Source organism: Leptidea sinapis, chromosome 23 (assembly GCF_905404315.1).
Source record: "Leptidea sinapis chromosome 23, ilLepSina1.1, whole genome shotgun sequence".
NCBI classification, from domain to species: domain Eukaryota; kingdom Metazoa; phylum Arthropoda; class Insecta; order Lepidoptera; family Pieridae; genus Leptidea; species Leptidea sinapis.
In genome coordinates this window covers 7549622-7567890 of record NC_066287.1, presented here as the reverse complement: position 1 = coordinate 7567890, position 18269 = coordinate 7549622, and the positions used below count along the sequence as shown (strand labels likewise).

Here is an 18269-nt window from a genome sequence, read left to right as displayed (position 1 = left end):
TAACTTGTGGCGTGTCTTGCGAAGGTGGAATTCGGCGGCAGGAATCAGGTTAAACAGCTCTTCGGAACACTCCCCGTGATAAATGCGGTAGAAGACTCACAATGAAGCGACGTCTCTACGCAACGCCAAGTGATCCAGCCGTTCACAGAGCACTGGGTCCCCGACAAAGTGACATACAAATTGCGAGTGTAGGTCACAGCTTGTCACGCACACTAAAGTAATAAACCTGGCTTGTTTTCAACTGTTATCTAGCCAGCAAGAGAGCTCCATCTAGACGTATAAATTATCTATGGTTAAAATGTACTTACACGGCCGCATTATCTCTGGACCTCGCTGGAACGTGGAGCCCCCTCCATTCCCCTTTCACCCCCTCGCTCTATTGATTGATTGCAGTTTCAATACTGTTAGGTACATGTCGTGAAATTTTCGTGCTAACACTCTTTGTTTATGAAGTTTTCATTGTTACGTTTTGAATTTTGTTGTTAATAGTTTAGCTGTAGTTTCTAATGTATTCTGTCGAATAGTTCTGTCAGTAATATAAATATTATTTGTACTATGTATTATAATAATAATAATAGTAATAAACACAAAACACACCACCTTTACAATACAGAAAAAAGAAATCGTAGTTTATTTATTAACAATATTGTTATGCTTGTTTTGCACACCGTACATAGCGACAATGTGAACTCATCTGCGTCAGGTCCGGCGATAATGTCGTAAATCCTACTTCTTCACAGCTGAATATCTAAGTGATCGGACAGCCTGGGACTAGATTATGATTATTTTATAACAATAGCAATGACAGTACAATCACTCATCACGATATCTCTGGAACCATTAGAGCTAAAGACTTGAAATTGGTAGGAATATTATTTTCATCGAGTAGAGGTTAGCTAAGAACGGATTTTACGAAATTCCATCCGCATGAGTTTTTTATTTTTTTATGAACAGAACATCGTCTGTCGGGTCAGCTAGTATTGTATATTTTTATTAAAAAGAGCGCAAAAATATATTGCTGGGAGAGTTTCTTGCGCCGCTTCTTCTGTCTCAGAGCGCCATTTGTTTCCGAAGCGGTAGTAGTATTTAGTATATTAGAAATGACATCAAAAAGAATTCTAAAGGAATCAATTTTGAGAAAATAAATGCCTTTTATGCCTTTTAATGTAACCGGCTAGTATTTAGTGAGTTTTTGATTCCAGAGCTTAACAAACATTGACACAAATTTGAACGTGATCGGCGTTCTTCATGTCAAAGTGGTGGGAGTGAGGGGACTGGGTTCTAAACCCAGCGCGTACTGCACACTGCGAGTTGACAACCAGAGCGTCCAGACACACAGAGCTCGAACAACTACAGAGATTGTGTGGAACAGATGTTATGTCTTGTAAGTTTATACTATTGATTTATATCAATAGTATTTTCTTTGATTAAAGTGTTACACATTTAAATAAAACACTTTAAAGGATTAATACGCGTGTATTTGTAACGGTTTTACATTAGATGTTTGCGTAAAAGTTACATTACACGGCGGTCCACGATACCACCTCCGAGGAAATAAATGGCGCTAAACTTCATAATGACAACTATGACAAATACTATCTTTGACTCACTTCATCTGCAGTCCCCCTGAAAACAAGATCTGAAAAGGTCTTGAAACGTCGGGTTAACTAAAATAAAAATGTAACTTTTACGCAAACATCTAATGTGAAACCGTTACAATTACACGCGTTTTAATCCTTTAAAAGTGTTTTATCAAATCAAATCAAAATTCTTCTCTTCGGAAAGGGTTGAGCTTTATTGAGAAGAAGTGGCAAGAAACTCATTGCCTCTCTTTAGTATAAATAAACATTTACAGCAATTTAAAGCAACAATTATAAATCTGTAAGACCTAGATCATTTATACGTCTAGATAGGCTATGACAGCTGACAGCAGCTGAAAACGTCGAAAAATATTTACTTTAGACTGGCGACGCACACTAACATTAAGTGTTGTAGTAAGACGTTGCTTTTCACGCACACTGAACTAATATTCCTGGCCTGTTTTAATCGGTTGTCTAACAGTAACAGGCTCTATCTAGACGAATAAATTATCTAAGCTGTAAGATTAAAAGACTTTGATCCTTTTTTATACTCTTACTTCTTCTTTCACGGCATGTATTGCAATACCGTGAAAGAAATAAAGAAAATAAAAAAACTGGATAAATTTCGGACACGAAAGCCGAGTGGTCTGTACTTTGTTTTTGATTTAATTACAAATGTGTGTGGTTTTCAGATTTTTACCTTTACTTGTAGTACCTATAAAACGGCATAAATTACCTTTCATAGTTGTAGATCAACGTAAAATATCCTTTAAATTTTTATTCCCTTATGAGTGTCGGAATATACATTTTTTGCAGCATTAATGGACTTTTTTACGTTAACTTTCTTATGTGAAGTTTTATTCACAGCTTCAAGAGACTGCAGATTTAAGTATATGGTTTCAATTTCAACTCGATACCTCCACGCGATCCCGAGATAGGGTCTTGACAGGCAGAGATTTTTTACTAGTTTGCTCCTTTGCACAGGTTGCCGGATAGATTATAGGTACCACATCAGTTGCTATTTCTACCATTATACCGAAGCAGTTATGTGTAAAAATTACTGTGTTTCGGTCTGAAGAGCGCCGTAGCTAGTGAAATTACTGGGCAAATGAGATTTAACATCTTACGTCCCAAGGGGACGAGCGCAATTGTAGTGCCGCTCAGAATTTTTGGGTTTTTCAAGAATCCTGAGCGGCACTGCATTGTAAAGGGCATGTCGTATCAATTACCATCAGCTGAACGTCCTGCTCGTCTCGTCCATTATTATCATAAAAAAAGACAGATGGATGGACGGACAACATTCTATAAGAGCTGCTCAAATGCCAATAGAATGCAGTTCCATTGTGGTAGATGATACGAGAGCCGACATTTGCCACTAAAAATATTACAGTAAGTTCTGATGAAAAAGACAAGCCATGTGAAAAAAAAACAAAGAAAATGACCAACTTAATATTTAGGTGGTTGTTTGGTTAGATATACGAAATACTGCAATTGAAAAACCTAGATACACAATCATGTTCGTGAAATATCCTTCGGAAATGAATACGCTCTTTAATAATTCATTGTGGTTTGATGGCATTGACAACAAAGAGAATTTATCCACTACAGCAAAGACCCAATGCTTTAATATTTTATGGAGATACAAGCTAATCAAAATTACACATTAAAACAGCAAGACCACAGACTTTAGATTTTTATTTTTAATATAGTTAATACTTTATTAACTAGAACAATATTAAGAATTTAATTTTTAAAATTAATTACAGTGATATCCATGACATTATTTCAACTCTAGACCTCAAAGTGTATGAGAGTTCACTAGCAAACACTTTTCTGAACGAGTCACTCGGTAAAGTCTCCATCCCACTTCTGAAGATAGTGAACGAAGAGATGCGTTGGTACGCTTTGAAAGTGAAAAACAGAGCAGGCAGCACTAGAGGGAATTGTCCAAGAGTCCTTCTACAGATGTCCATAATGTGGAACCCAGTGAGTTGAATCATTTACTTAGTGAAGCTTAAGCTGGGTGGTGCGAAAACACAGACAACAGCATAATATTTAAGATGCAAATTTTGACTTTACATGAAATGAAATTTATTCGTATGAAGCGTGGTAACATAGTACAAATATTTGATCGTCATTATTAAAATTATTATATTTATACGTTACTGTTACATTACAAAGCTATAATAAATGTATATAATATAAAATAAACATTCGTTTGTAGGTAATAGGACCAATTATGATAATGACGACCCATATAGCCGAATGGTTAGTGACCCTGACTACTAAGCTAGAGGTCCCGGGTTCGAATCCCGGTAGGTACAATCATTTATATGATGAATATGAATGTTTGTTTCCGAGTCATGGATGTTTATATGTATTTATGTATGTTTAAGTAAGTATATTGTATTAAATATATCGTTGTCTTGTACCCATAGTACAGGCTATGCCTAGTTTGGGGCAAGATAATTTGTGTAACTGTGTGTCAATATTACATTATTACATTACATTAAAAAAATGAAATAGGACTTTCTTCATGATACCATAAGATTTTTACTTACTGAAATCGAAGTACTTAAAGCATTTATTTCATATTATTTTCAATTTTGGAATAGCCTAATTCTTCACCGCGGAAATGCTGCTGAGTATTCTTTGTACAGTTTCACGAATTGATACTCTTACTACATATAATTTGATTAAGAATTGTAATCATTAAAAAGATTCATTTTTAAATATAAGAAAGCATTAGTTACGTCTTATAAAATGAACTGTTAGTGAAAGTCTTGTTGAAATCGGTTCAGCACATTCGGAGATTAGCTGGAACAAAGAAACCGACAGTAAAACAGTTCACAAACGTTTTTCTGCGTGAAGCATTAGTGTGCAAGCATTGTTGTGTTTTGGTTTGAAAACCCCGTAGCTAGTGAAATTACCGGGCAAATGAGACTTAGGGTGAGAACAATGGATCGTACTTAGAATTTGCTGAGACTTTACTCATGTAAAACTTAGCTGAGTGTAATAAAACGCGACCTTGAATTTTGCATTGGACTGTCTTAGCTTATGCTAACATAATTCAAGCTGTCAAATGACAATAAAAACGGAATAAAAGATTATGCTTAGCTTAGATAGGAGCTGGCAACCTTAAGAATAACAGCTGATTTTAATTGCTCCTTAAAATTAATATTATTTAAATATTTAGTGTACAATATTCAAATTCAAATATTTTTATTCAAAATAGGATTTAAAATCACTTATTGAACGTCAAAATCTACCACCCATTCAAAAGAGACTGCCTCAGACCTGAGAAGAATGGGCGCAAGAAACTCAGCGGGCTGTTTTTTTTTTAATATATAAAATATGGATTACAATGTAATATCGTACAATAACCATTTATAATTAAAGAACCTGAGGGTGTTCGCTTTATTCCCAGTCCGTGGTGTCATTAAGAAAATCGTTTATGCTATAATAACCTTTCCCACACAAACGTTTTTTAACAATTCTTTTAAATTTCGTAACACATTTGTTTTGTACATTGTCTGGGATCATATAATACATTTGGTTTGCCATGTTTAATTAGTTTAATATATTAACGTATCACAAAACAGTTCAATATTACTTATTAAGAATATAAACAAATAATTTATACATAACGGCAGACATCACGACGGTGACCCTGGTTTGAATTTGAAATTACACTAAAGGAACAAGGGAAGTAATTTTTATACTTTATCTCTTATTCCTCTTTTAGTAATGTCTGAGCAAAGTCTAAGTAGCAGCTGAAGCTCAGCATTTCTGGCTTTTGAAGAATCTTGACCTGAGAGTTGAACAAAGCATACAAGATTTTATAGCGATACGTCACTCGAACGGTTAGCTCAGTTGGTTAGAGCACCACCGGCACGAAACGCCGGAGGTCGTGGGCTCGAGTCCCGCATCCTTCATAAAATTTTATTGTTTTACAAATTTTATTTGCTTATTTCCGTTATTAATCACCGAAGTAGACGTGGGTCTTAACTGAAAACTAATTTGATAAGATATCGTGCTTATTAACGGCCGTTTTCAGTAACGTATCTCTAACGACGGGTATATTGCTGTCACCGTTTAATGACAAGATCTTATCTATTCATAGTTATGTAAGTAAGCGTAAAAGGATAGATTTGTCTACCTCTAGTAAGTTAAGCTAAGGATATTGAAAACGGGTGTAAGTCGTTTTAACTTCCACTTACTAGGTAGGGATACAATATAAAAACGCATGCAATAATTTGTGAATAAAAATAATAATTTCAGGTAAAAGCAACGCTGAAGTTATTTCAACCTAGAGAAGAGACACATTTGAAAAAGGGCATTAAATTTGATGTTGGCCTCATATACAGTAACATCTTGTTTATATCTAATGTGTTTGATTTTCTCGTTGATATCAATGATGGTTATAAGTAAGTATATATTTTTTGACTGATTAATTTTCCTGCTTATAATGCTTATAATATATAAAATATATTTTGTAATCTGAAAAAAAATATAGATATTATTTATTCCAATTGGCCGCGGCATTTCGTTGACTGTACAGTATACACCCAAAGTGTTCATAAATCAAAGTCAAATGTGTGATACTCGCTTTATGTAAAACAATTGGGCTTATCTTGTTTAAAATAAGCGTCAAGTCTTCAAAAAAGGCTTGTACACCTTCCTTAAAGGCCGGCAAAGCTCTTGTGATTCCTCTGGTGTTGCAAGAGAATGTGGGCGGCGGTGATCACTTAACACCAGGTGACCTCGTTTATCCACCTATTCCATAAAAAAAATAACAACCTTAAGCTAAGTTCGAATACGATTTTCCGCCTGCTTCCTTTTTTTGTTTCATTGAAATAAGTTTCTGATTATATGCACTGTTGGAGATCTAATTATGTTATGTTAGGGGATAAAAATCTCAAAAAAAAAATTTAAGTAAAATCGCTTCGTCTCGAATTTTAAATTTGGAACGATAATAGTTGTTTTAATAATTATAAATAACCAATGTTTTTATAAATGAGAAGAAAAATAGAGATTTAAATTAATCCTTTCTGTTTAATAAATTGTTGATATTACAATCTGACTTATTTTGAAATAAGCTAAAAAAACATGATAACTCAAAAATGCCTCACTTTTGCATCATGCATATGGGGGTTTAAGTTATCATAAATTTTCACCCCTATCACCTTCTAATGGAAATACTATATTATTAGTTATAACTCTTATTATTATATTACTTTTATCAATTTTAATTATGTCCTGTCTCTGTCTCCTAATCATCATCAGCTGGAAGACGTCCACTGCTGGACAAATGCCTCCCCCAAAGATCCACGACGAAAATTATAAATGAGGAGATCGGTAAAACTAATAAGAGAAATAATGAATTCAAATTAAAGATTGGTAACAGAATCATAAAAACAGATTCTGAAATTGCAGATACATTTGAAAAGTTTTTTACTGATATACCGGTCTCTACGACAAAATATCTAAATTCCTCATCTATATCTGCAATGAAAATGCTACAGAAAAACGTATCTTTATGTAATACAAACTTTAAATTTAAGCATGTTGATCGCATAGAGATTATTAAAACGTTTAGACTAATTAGCGTTAAGAAAACTAAAAATCTCTGGGGAATCTCTGTTAACGTAGTAAAATCTGTAATAGAAATTGTAGCCACAGACTTAGCTTTTATTTTAAATAAATGTGTAGATTGCGGTATATTTTCAAACCAAATGAAACAGAGCAAGATCACTCCTCTATTTAAGTCGGGAGATAAAGCTGAACTCACCAATTTTAGACCCATATCAGTACTATCAACCTTTAGCAAGATTTTCGAAAAAATTATGTTAACGCAATTAATTAACCATTTTTACAATAATAACCTCATGCATAATAAACAATATGGTTTTACTCAAGGTCTTTCAGCCATACATGCTAGTATCGAGTTAATAAGAAATATTTTAGATGCTTGGGAGGATTCATGTGATGCGTTAGGAGTGTTTTGTGATTTATCCAAGGCATTCGACTGCGTCCATCATGAAACCTTACTTCAAAAATTTCACCACTATGGGGTTAGAGATGTTTCACTAGATTTAATAAAATCGTACTTGTGTAATAGGATTCAAAGAGTAGACATTAATAGAAAAAGATCAATTAGCTCTATAATATCGATGGGTGTACCCCGCAGGGCTCAATCTTAGGTCCTTTTTTGTACCTGGTTTACGTCAATAATTTACCATACTATATTCAGAATAAACATGATATTATACTGTTTGCTGATGATACATCTTTGTTATTTAAAATAAAACGCCAGCAAAAAACTTTCTGTTAGGTTGACGACGACATTGCTGAAGTAGTAAATTGGTTTAATGTTAATAACTTACTTTTAAACGAAACGAAAACAAAATGTGTAAGGTTTACACTTCCAAATATAAAGCACCAACCAACACCTATAAAAATTAATAATGACAAACTTGATGTAGTAGAAACGACAACATTCCTAGGCATTACATTAGACTTTAAGCTACAATGGGGTGCTCACATAAAAAACTTATGTATTCGACTTAGCTCTCCAGTATTTGCGATAAAAAAAATTAGGCAGTTGATAGATGTTGAAACGGCTAGACTTGTATATTTCAGCTTCTTTCATAGTGTCATGTCTTACGGAATAATATTGTGGGGTAGGGCTGCAGATATTGAAAACATATTTGTGCTGCAGAAAAGAGCAATTCGAGCAGTCTATAAAATGCGTTCAAGGGATACATTGAGAGAAAAGTTTAGTGAAATAAATATTATGGCAGTACACTGCCAGTACATATACGAGAACCTCCTATACGCCATATAAAAATATTAGCCAATTTAAAAAGAATAGTGATGTACACAGTGTCAATATTCGAAACAAACATAAACTCGCAATTCCATCTACTAGGCTCCGTAAAATTGCTAAATCTTTTAAAGTGGATTGTGTTATATTTTATAATAAACTCACAAATGAAATTAAAATGTTACTTATTAAAATTTTAAATGTATCGTAAAAAATTAATTAACATCTAAGGCCTATTATAATGTGAAAGATTATTTGAATGATAAAGATAGTTGGAATTAATGTTCTAAATTTTGTTAATGAATATTGTTATACTCATTTGAATACTATTGTAACTTTTGTACTTCATCCTGACTTGCACTAAATAACTTATAAAGTTTTACAGTGAATAAAAATTTTTTTGACTTTGACTTTGACTGATCGGTCCTGCGCTGTCCTCATCCAACGTATTCCGGTGATCCTTACCAGATTGTCGGTCCATATTGTGGGGGGCCTACCAAAACTGCGTCTTTCGGTACGTGGTCGCCGTTCGAGGAGGAGTTTACTGCCCCAACGGCCATCTGTCCGTCAAACTATGTGCCCTGCCCTGTCTCCTAATATAAATTTATAATTTTAAAGTTGTTAGTTGTTGTTAGTTTTTAATTTAGGAAGCCCGCGATACAGGTAGTCCTAGGGCGGGGTCCTTTACAAAACTTTTTATGATTCTTTTCCTTTATGAAAATAAAGATTTTTGTATTATTAAAGTTATACTACTTTAGGCGCGTTATGAAAAAAATGATGAGAGTGAAAGTTTAAGATGCGAGCGCATCACTGTAGCACGACAGTAACATGGCGAAGTTGGTTAAAATTTTCTGACAATTGCGTCATTCGTTCTTTTTTTTTGGTTTCTTCTTCCATTATTAGGACAGGTTAAAGGCTTAAACAGCCGTATTCGTTAATTAATAATTAATTGTCAAAGCCATCTTTGCAAGATTTTTACAATATTGTTCTTTCTAACGTAGTAGAATAGTAGGAGGAATAAATAATTTTAAGAATTTTTGCATTGTTACGTCAAAGAAGTATAACTTTTTTTTGTATGTTATTTCAGACGTTTATTTGAGTGGGATGACCAGGAGTTCTCATTCTGTGTGTTAATCGGGTGGATTGTGTTCTGTTACTTTATACAAGTTTGGATGGTGCCACTACTTTTACTAATACCGTTTGGTTATTACTGGCTATGGAAAAGGCATGAAGGTAAAACAAATCTTTACAATAATTACTTTGCTTTATGATATTTTTAGAACTCGTTTAAGAAACCGATGATAATCATATCGATTATCTCGTAAATATTTTTATTAACATTCTTTTAATATTACGAAGCTTAAATGCGATAGTTAGGGTGATACTACAAAAGAGTCTGTAGGCTTAGATAATTTAAACGTCTTGCTGTTAGACAACAAATAAAAACAGATTATTGAATATTAGTTTAGTGTGCGTGACAAGATACGTACTTACACTCGCGATTTGTATGATACTATGTGTTAGTGTGCGTGCATTGCTCTAAATCAGGGGTGTACATTGGATTTCTAGCAAGGTAGACACTGTAGATCTAACTAGTCGTAGTTCAGCTTTAGTCTGACAGTACGAAATAAGTTGTATGAAACGCTGCTTGCTTCGTATATACAATCTGTAGACTGCCTGCGGTAGGTACTAAATTAACTTTAACACTAGTGCTATATTTATTTAGGTTCATAAAGAGGTAGTCACTCCTAATTGCCTATATGATATGCACGCCCCTGCTCTAAATAGAGGTTAGTTATAAAGTCAATTTTTTCGACGTTTTCATAGCTGTCATAGTCTATCTAGATGTATAAATGATCTAAGTGTGTAGGTTACTTGGGAGTTGACAGTAGGGTTATGGTTGCACGTATAATAACTTAAGACTGGGTCGTGATATAACGAAAGACGACCATAGAAAACGGGGCTTCAGCAGGGTCCGATTCTTCGGTGGACGCCGAGGTAAACTCTAGGCATTACGGGCGAGGGATTTGCATTCTGCAATCTGCATTTAGACTGCATTTAGACATTTTTTAAGTTTATCCTTTTTTTATGACTGAAAAGGATGAGACGAGCAGGACGTTCAGCTGATGGTAATTGATACGCACTGCTCATAATACTGCAGTGCCGCTCAGGATTCTTTCTAAAAATTCTTAACGACAATACAATTTCGCTCGTCACCTTAAAACATAAAATGTTAAGTCTCATTTGCCCAGTAATTTCAATAGCTACGGCGCCCTTCAGACCGAAACACAATAATGTTTACACATCACTGCTTCGGCATCCTGTGCAAAGGAGCCTCCCACTGGTTTTGTTTCCTCGCATTCAAATATTTATACACTCATATCACAAATATTAAAACCATATCATCCTCGCCAGTAAACGTCTCGGGTAAAATTACTCGTTTTATGTTCTATCTACAATCTACTGTTTTTTTTTAATGAAAATAAGGGACTAGACGAGCAGGACGGTCAGCCGATGGTAATTGATGCGCCCTGCTCATTACAATGCAGTGCCGCTCAGGATTCTTGAAAAACCCCAATAATTCTGAGCGGCTCTACAACTGCGCTCGTCACATTGAGACATAAGATGTTAAGTCTCATTTGCCCAATGACTGTTTTTAATGTTTCAGATAACGTCGGTGCTGCAAGACAGTATTCAGAAGAAGAAGTTGTTGATATAAATAATAACAGCAATAAGAATGTAAGTCCAAGATTATTACCTTCACAGAAGTGATTGAGGATTAATTGTGCATGCGTACTCGAACGGTTGGCTTAGTTGGTAAGAGCGATCGTACGGAACCCCAGAGGTCGCGGGTTTGAGTCCAGCATCGTTCATAAATTTTGTTTACAAATTTAATTTTTATATTTTACTTAACACAATAATGCACCGAAGATATTAACGTACAATAAACAACTTGTTACTAGACTCCGAATCGCTTATTAAAAGATCGTCAAGCAGCGTTGTATATACATTTACTGATACGGATATTTTCTTTTATGAAAATAAGGGAAGAGGAACAGGACGTTCAGCTGATGGATATTGATACGCTTTGCCCATTACAATGCAGTGCCGCTCAGGATTCTTGAAAAACCCAAAAATGCTAAGCGGCACTGCAACGCCAATTGTCACCTTGAGACATCAGATGTTAAATCTCATATGCCCAGTAATTTCACTAGCAGACCGAAACACAGTAATGCTTACACATAACTGATTCACGGCAGAAATAGGCGCCGTATTGCGCTCGTGACCTTGAGACGTCAAGTCTCATTTTCTCAGTAATTTCACTAGCTACGGCGCCCTTCAGACCGAAAAACAGTAATGTTTACACATTACTGCTGTACCTGTACTGCTATCATTGCAAAGGAGCCTCCCACTGGTAAATTATAACACCCAATGGGATGACACACAGTTCAGGCGTGTAGTTTGTATTAAGTGATATACATAGATCCATATTCCAAAAAGAAATACTAGTGGTGGCTAGTTGTCGCCTAGATCGTAGAGGTACACAGCAGCGCTTTATTCAGCCGTGAATAAGAAAAGTATCAGCATGGTATAACCATTCCAGTTTTTTTATGACAATAAGGGACTAGACGAGCAGAACGTTCAGTTGATGGTGATTGATTGTGAAATCACTTAGCAAATGATACTTAATATCTTATGTCTGAAATTGACGAGCGGAATTGTGATACCTATCAGAATTTTGGCTTAATTTAAGAATCCTGATCGTGAATCGATCGTGATGGTCTCTTCAATTTTTCTTATAAAAAGGCAGCTTAATTGTAATTCATAATAAACGCATTACTATTACTGACTTGTTCGTATTCTGTAAAACAGTAAGCTGTAAACACACAGCATTAATATTAAGGTGCGTACAAATTACGCGCGGTAGACCATCGAACATTGCCGCGCTCGAACGTGCCGCGGTGCGAACAGCTCGCTGTCGGTTTTTGAGACCGCATCAAATGAATTTGCGTCGTTCACTCGCGCGTAGTTGGAACCGTTGTAATTTTAGTGAATTAGCTCGCGCGGCAAATATGTTGAAATGGACAATTTACAATGAAATTGACTGTTTTGATACTCAAAAAAGGTTTTGCAGGCTATTGAGTCCTCCAAGTGCCAAAAATTTTAAAGTTATTGCTAATTTGGCTTACAAGAATGAACTGGTCTGTCTAGTTGCCGCGGCAGCCCGCTTTAACAGCTTAAAGCTGGATCGGCCGTTCTAATTTAATTTATATTAATATATATGGCTCGCGCTGCAGCTGGTCTGGTCAAGATCGCCGAAATAGGTTGGTTGAGGGCAGCGCATGATTGATCGTCATGGCGATCTTTGGGAGCGGCCTTTGTCCAGCTGTGGATGTCTTCCAGCTGATGATGATGATTGGCTCGCGCGACAAATGAAGGTCAACTCGGGTCGAACATGGGCTCGAATCTGTACGCACCATTAACGTTCTTAAATATGTATTATTTTAATCATGATGATAAATATTTTTCAAAACATTAAATATTTCAGGACGATAAGAGTTTAATGGGTCGCTTGAAGATACAAGAGTTGCAACAAGTAACAATCACAGTTACCAGAGGTATTGAAATGATAGCGTCCTACGCTGAGAGATTTGCTAAGTAAATAATTTACATTCTTACGTGTGAAAATGTTTGATCGAAATTGTATTTCAGTATTTACCTATTAATTCTCGTAGTGCAGTTGCTGCCAGGATGATACGTCATGGGTGGGTGCCTTCAAATAACGGGTTACGGTTAAAGATAAGTTCTGTTATTAATATTGATGATGGTAGAACCAAATGCCTTACTAGTATTTTGTAAGAGCAAATATGATAATGTAAAGCAGTCAGGGTAAAAAAAATAGTCCCTTTTCACAAATCACTTTAAATCACAGATTTTACAATTAAAATTACTATTAAGTTTGAAATGTAAACGCGCTGGTTATTATTTAACAACAATTTAACACTGCAGGATAATTAATTCATCACGAGCAAAACATTAATATACCCTATGCCATCCTCTCTCCTCTCCTCGCCCTTCTCCTCCACTCGCCCCTCTCCTCACCCTTCTCCTCCGCCCGCTCCTCTCCTCACCCTACTTCTCTACTCTCCTCTCCTAGCCCTTCTCCTCCGCCCGCCCCTCTCCTCACCCTTCTCCTCTACTCGCACCTCTCCTCTCCTCTCCTAGCCCTTCTCCTCCGCCCGCCCCTCTCCTCACCCTTCTCCTCTACTCGCACCTCTCCTCTCCTAGCCCTTCTCCTCCGCCCGCCCCTCTCCTCACCCTTCTCCTCTACTCGCACCTCTCCTCTCCTCTCCTAGCCCTTCTCCTCCGCCCGCCCCCTCTATTAAAGATTCAGAAACAGTTAGCTTATTACCAGCATTAAAACACCCAATGTCGAAATAACCATTACATCAAAAGCGTGTACACCTTCCTTAAAGGCCGGCAACGCTCCTGTGATTCCTCTGGTGTTGCAAGAGATTGTGGGCAGCGGTGATCACTTAACAACAGGTGACCCGTACGCTCGTTTGTCCTCCTATTCCATAAAAAAAAAAACATCCAAACGAGTGTTGTAATGTTGTACTGAATATCATAACACCCCGCCATTTTTCTTGAAAAAATGAGCGATTCAAGTTTTGACAGCACACCGCCGGATATTTTAAACGCTGCAAAATAACATAATATTCAAGTGAATTTTAATAATTGCATGTTACAAAATGTAAATTACTACTAAAATAAATAATTTAACTAATACTTAGTTTATTTATAGTAATGGATGATATTAGGTTACGAGTACTACTAGGACTGGCTGTTTTAATGTTAGCAGTAACTAAGCTGTTTCAGAAACTTTTAGAGGATTCATATTCTGGGTGTAGATAAAGTCTTGTATGCAACTGTTGATAATTAGGTATTAAAACACTCATGTGATACTATTATCACTCCACATTCGTGTTTTAATACCCCTTATTACGCAACAGTTGCATAAATAACTAGTAATAAACTTGCAAATGATATTAAAATATTACCTATTAAGAAATTTAAATGTATCGTAAAAACTAAATTAACATCTAAGGCCTATTATAATGTGAAAGATTATTTGAATGATAAAGATATTTGGAATTAATATTCTAAATTTTGTTAATGAATATTGTTATACTCATTTAAATGCTATTGTAACTTTTGTACCTCATCCTGACTTGCAAAGTTTTACATTGAATAAAGTTTTTTTGACTTTGATTAGTGCGTATAGACCACCAGACAGACCGATGATTCGTGATCAGTTTTGATTTATCGAATGTGTGTTAGTTAGTAGTTTAATATTCAAAATACCAAGCATGGCTGACTATTTACGAATTGTCAATAGAAATAGGTTACAGTAACTATAGATTAGCTTTCCTTTTCTATCTTGCTTTTTCTCCGGTAGAAATTTTATACGTTTGGTTTTCGTTTGTTTATTGTAAATTTGTAGTATCTATATATATAAGAGATTTCCACGTATGTAGTCACTCATCACGATATCTCTGTAACCATTAGAGCTAAAGACTTGAAATTTGGTAGAAATATTCCTTTCGCCGAGTAGAGATCAGCTAAGAACGGATTTAAAGAAAATTCCATCCGCAAGAGTTTTTTTTATAACAGAACAACGTCTGTCGGGTCCGCTAGTATTGTTATAAAATTGTAGTATATTGTAAATCTATCATCCCGTTACATACTTATACTGCACAGGAGCTGCTGCATAATCTTTCAATATGGTTTTTTATTTATTTATTGATTATCATTATATTTTAATTGTTTCAGCTTAGTCAGTTTCAAGGTACCATTCCTGAGTTATGTCACAATGATTATTTTGGTAGTTGTTTCTATTGGATTATACATCATACCATTTAATTACATTCTTATGGGCTTTGGTAAGTTACAATATATACATTAAAGTGTATTTAATTAAATGGTTTACTTATATCATTAAAGATGAGCGTGGGGCTAACTTCTAGGCGTGTCATTCAATCCCAAAACGTTATTAATATAATCATCATCACAGAAGTACCTGTGTTTACTATTTTATCATTATATTTAGCTTCTGCCACTTTTATCTATCATATATATATAATATAAATAATAATACAATATGTTAGTCATATCTCATAAGCTAAATAAAGCGGACACGTCCTATAAAATAGGTACTTAAAGTGCTAAGTAGTGTCCTTGTACTATCCGATGCGATGCCGTGATGTCATACTTAGACTTTATACCTATTATCCAATTAGGGCTGGCAACTTCTTTTTTAAATTGAACATTGAAAAAATACAGTAATATTAAATTTTTTCTATGAATATTTCAACTGATTTGATCTTTCATTGGTAGGTTTTTATTTTTAATGGACCCTTCGTAACTCTTTACCAGCGGGAGGCTCCTTTACACATGACGCCGGCTAGATTATGTAGACTACAACGGCGCCTATTTCGGCCGTGAAGCAGTAATGTGTAAGCATTAATTTGTTTCGGTCTGAAGGGCTCTACGGAGAGCTAGAGACTAGACTAGGGAAATTACTGGGCAAATAAAATTTAGCATCTTATGTCTCAAGGTGACGAGCGCTATTGTAGTGCCGCTCAGAGTTTTTGGGTTTTTCAAGAATGCTGAGCGACACTGCATTGTAATATGCAGGGCATAGCAATTACCATCAGCTGAACGTCCTGCTAGTCTCGTCCCTTATTGTCATAAAGAAAACTCTCATCCCAACCTTATTTTAAGTTACAAAACACTAGTAACTCTGCTTTTATCGGACCGATACTGGTTTTATTGCACTCATCTTTCCACTTTGTTCATCACAGAAAATATGCACTATGTTGATAAAATATAGTATGTTGACAACTTAAATAGCAGGATACTATATTACATGGTAGGAATATCAACCCAGGCACATTGAGGAATTTGCTAGAAACTGTGACAATCATAATGTTAACACGAGGAACAAACATAAACTTGTTATGCCTATTACTCGGTTAAGTCGAGTTAGTTAGTCTTTTAATGGGCGATGTATGTAGTTGCTTCTACAATATGATCCCAAAAAATGTACAAAACAAATGTGTTACGAAATTTAAAAAAATTTTAAGAAACGTTTATGTGAGAAAGGTTACTATAGCATAAACGATCTTGTTAATGATACCACGGACTGGGAATGACGCAAACACCATCAGGCTCTTTAATTATAAATGTTTATTTTACGATATTACATATTTAATACATATTTTTATAAAAAAAGCCCGCCGAGAATCTTGCGCCCGTTCGTTTCAGCTTAGTCAGTTTCAAGGTACCATTCCTGAGTTATGTCACAATGATTATTTTGGTAGTTGTTTCTATTGGAATATACATCATACCATTTAATTACATTCTTATGGGCTTTGGTAAGTTACAATATATACATTAAAGTGTATTTAATTAAATGGTTTACTTATATCAATAAAGATGAGCGTGGGGCTAACTTCTAGGCGTGTCATTCAATCCCTAAACGTTAATAACATAATCATCATCACAGAAGTACCTGTGTTTACTATTTTATCATTATATTTAGCTTCTGCCACTTTTATCTATCATATATATATAATATAAATAATGATACAATATGTTAGTCATATCTCATAAGCTAAATAAAGCGGACACGTCCTATAAAATAGGTACTTAAAGTGCTAAGTAGTGTCCTTGTACTATCCGATGCGATGCCGTGATGTCATACTTAGACTTTATACCTATTATCCAATTAGGGCTGGCAACTTCTTTTTTAAATTGAATATTGAAAAAATACAGTAATATTTAATTTTTTCTATGAATATTTCAACTGATTTGATCTTTCATTGGTAGGTTTTCATTTTTAATGGACCCTTCGTAACTCTTTACCAGCGGGAGGCTCCTTTACACATGACGCCGGCTAGATTATGTAGACCACAACGGCGCCTATTTCGGCCGTGAAGCAGTAATGTGTAAGCATTATTTTGTTTCAGTCTGAAGGGCTCCGTAGCTAGAGAAATTACTGGGCAAATAAAATTTAGCATCTTATGTCTCAAGGTGACGAGCGCAATTGTAGTGCCGCTCAGAGTTTTTGGGTTTTTCAAGAATGCTGAGCGACACTGCATTGTAATATGCAGGGCATAGCAATTACCATCAGCTGAACGTCCTGCTCGTCTCGTCCCTTATTGTCATAAAGAAAACTCTCATCTCAACCTTATTTTAAGTTACAAAACACTAGTAACTCTGCTTTTATCGGACCGATACTGGTTTTATTGCACTCATCTTTCCACTTTGTTCATCACAGAAAATATGCACTATGTTGATAAAATATAGTATGTTGACAACTTAAATAGCAGGATACTATATTACATGGTAGGAATATCAACCCAGGCACATTGAGGAATTTGCTAGAAACTATGACAATCATAATGTTAACACGAGGAACAAACATAATCTTGTTATGCCTATTACTCGGTTAAGTCGAGTTAGTTAGTTTTTTAATGGGCGATGTATGAAATTGCTTCTACAATATGATCCCAGAAAATGTACAAAACAAATGTGTTATGAAATTTAAAAAATTGTTAAGAAACGTTTATGTGAGAAAGGTTACTATAGCATAAACGATTTTGTTAATGATACCACGGACTGGGAATGAAGCAAACACCATCAGGCTCTTTAATTATAAATGTTTATTTTACGATATTACATATTTAATACATATTTATAAAAAAAAGCCCGCCGAGAATCTCGCGCCCGTTCTTCTCAGGTCTGAGGCACAGTCTCTTTTGAATGGGTAGTAGTTTTTGACGTTCAATAAGTGATTT

The 18269-nt window shown here is 35.2% G+C and overlaps 1 protein-coding gene across 3 annotated transcripts in view; it reads left to right on the top strand.

Annotated features, from left to right (window-relative positions):
* LOC126971165 (multiple C2 and transmembrane domain-containing protein-like) overlaps positions 1-18269 on the top strand; it is a 34349-nt gene that overhangs the window by 15452 nt on the left and 628 nt on the right. For 2 of the 3 annotated variants that reach the window (XM_050817331.1, XM_050817333.1), the window contains 7 exons: positions 1203-1384; positions 3347-3566; positions 5862-6007; positions 9494-9639; positions 11075-11145; positions 12956-13065; positions 15241-15350. In XM_050817331.1, coding sequence (XP_050673288.1) covers positions 1203-1384; positions 3347-3566; positions 5862-6007; positions 9494-9639; positions 11075-11145; positions 12956-13065; positions 15241-15350 — 985 coding nt within the window. Of the gene's footprint in view, positions 1-1202; positions 1385-3346; positions 3567-5861; positions 6008-9493; positions 9640-11074; positions 11146-12955; positions 13066-15240; positions 15351-18269 lie in introns of those variants that run through there. The other variant, XM_050817332.1, reaches the window with a different exon arrangement.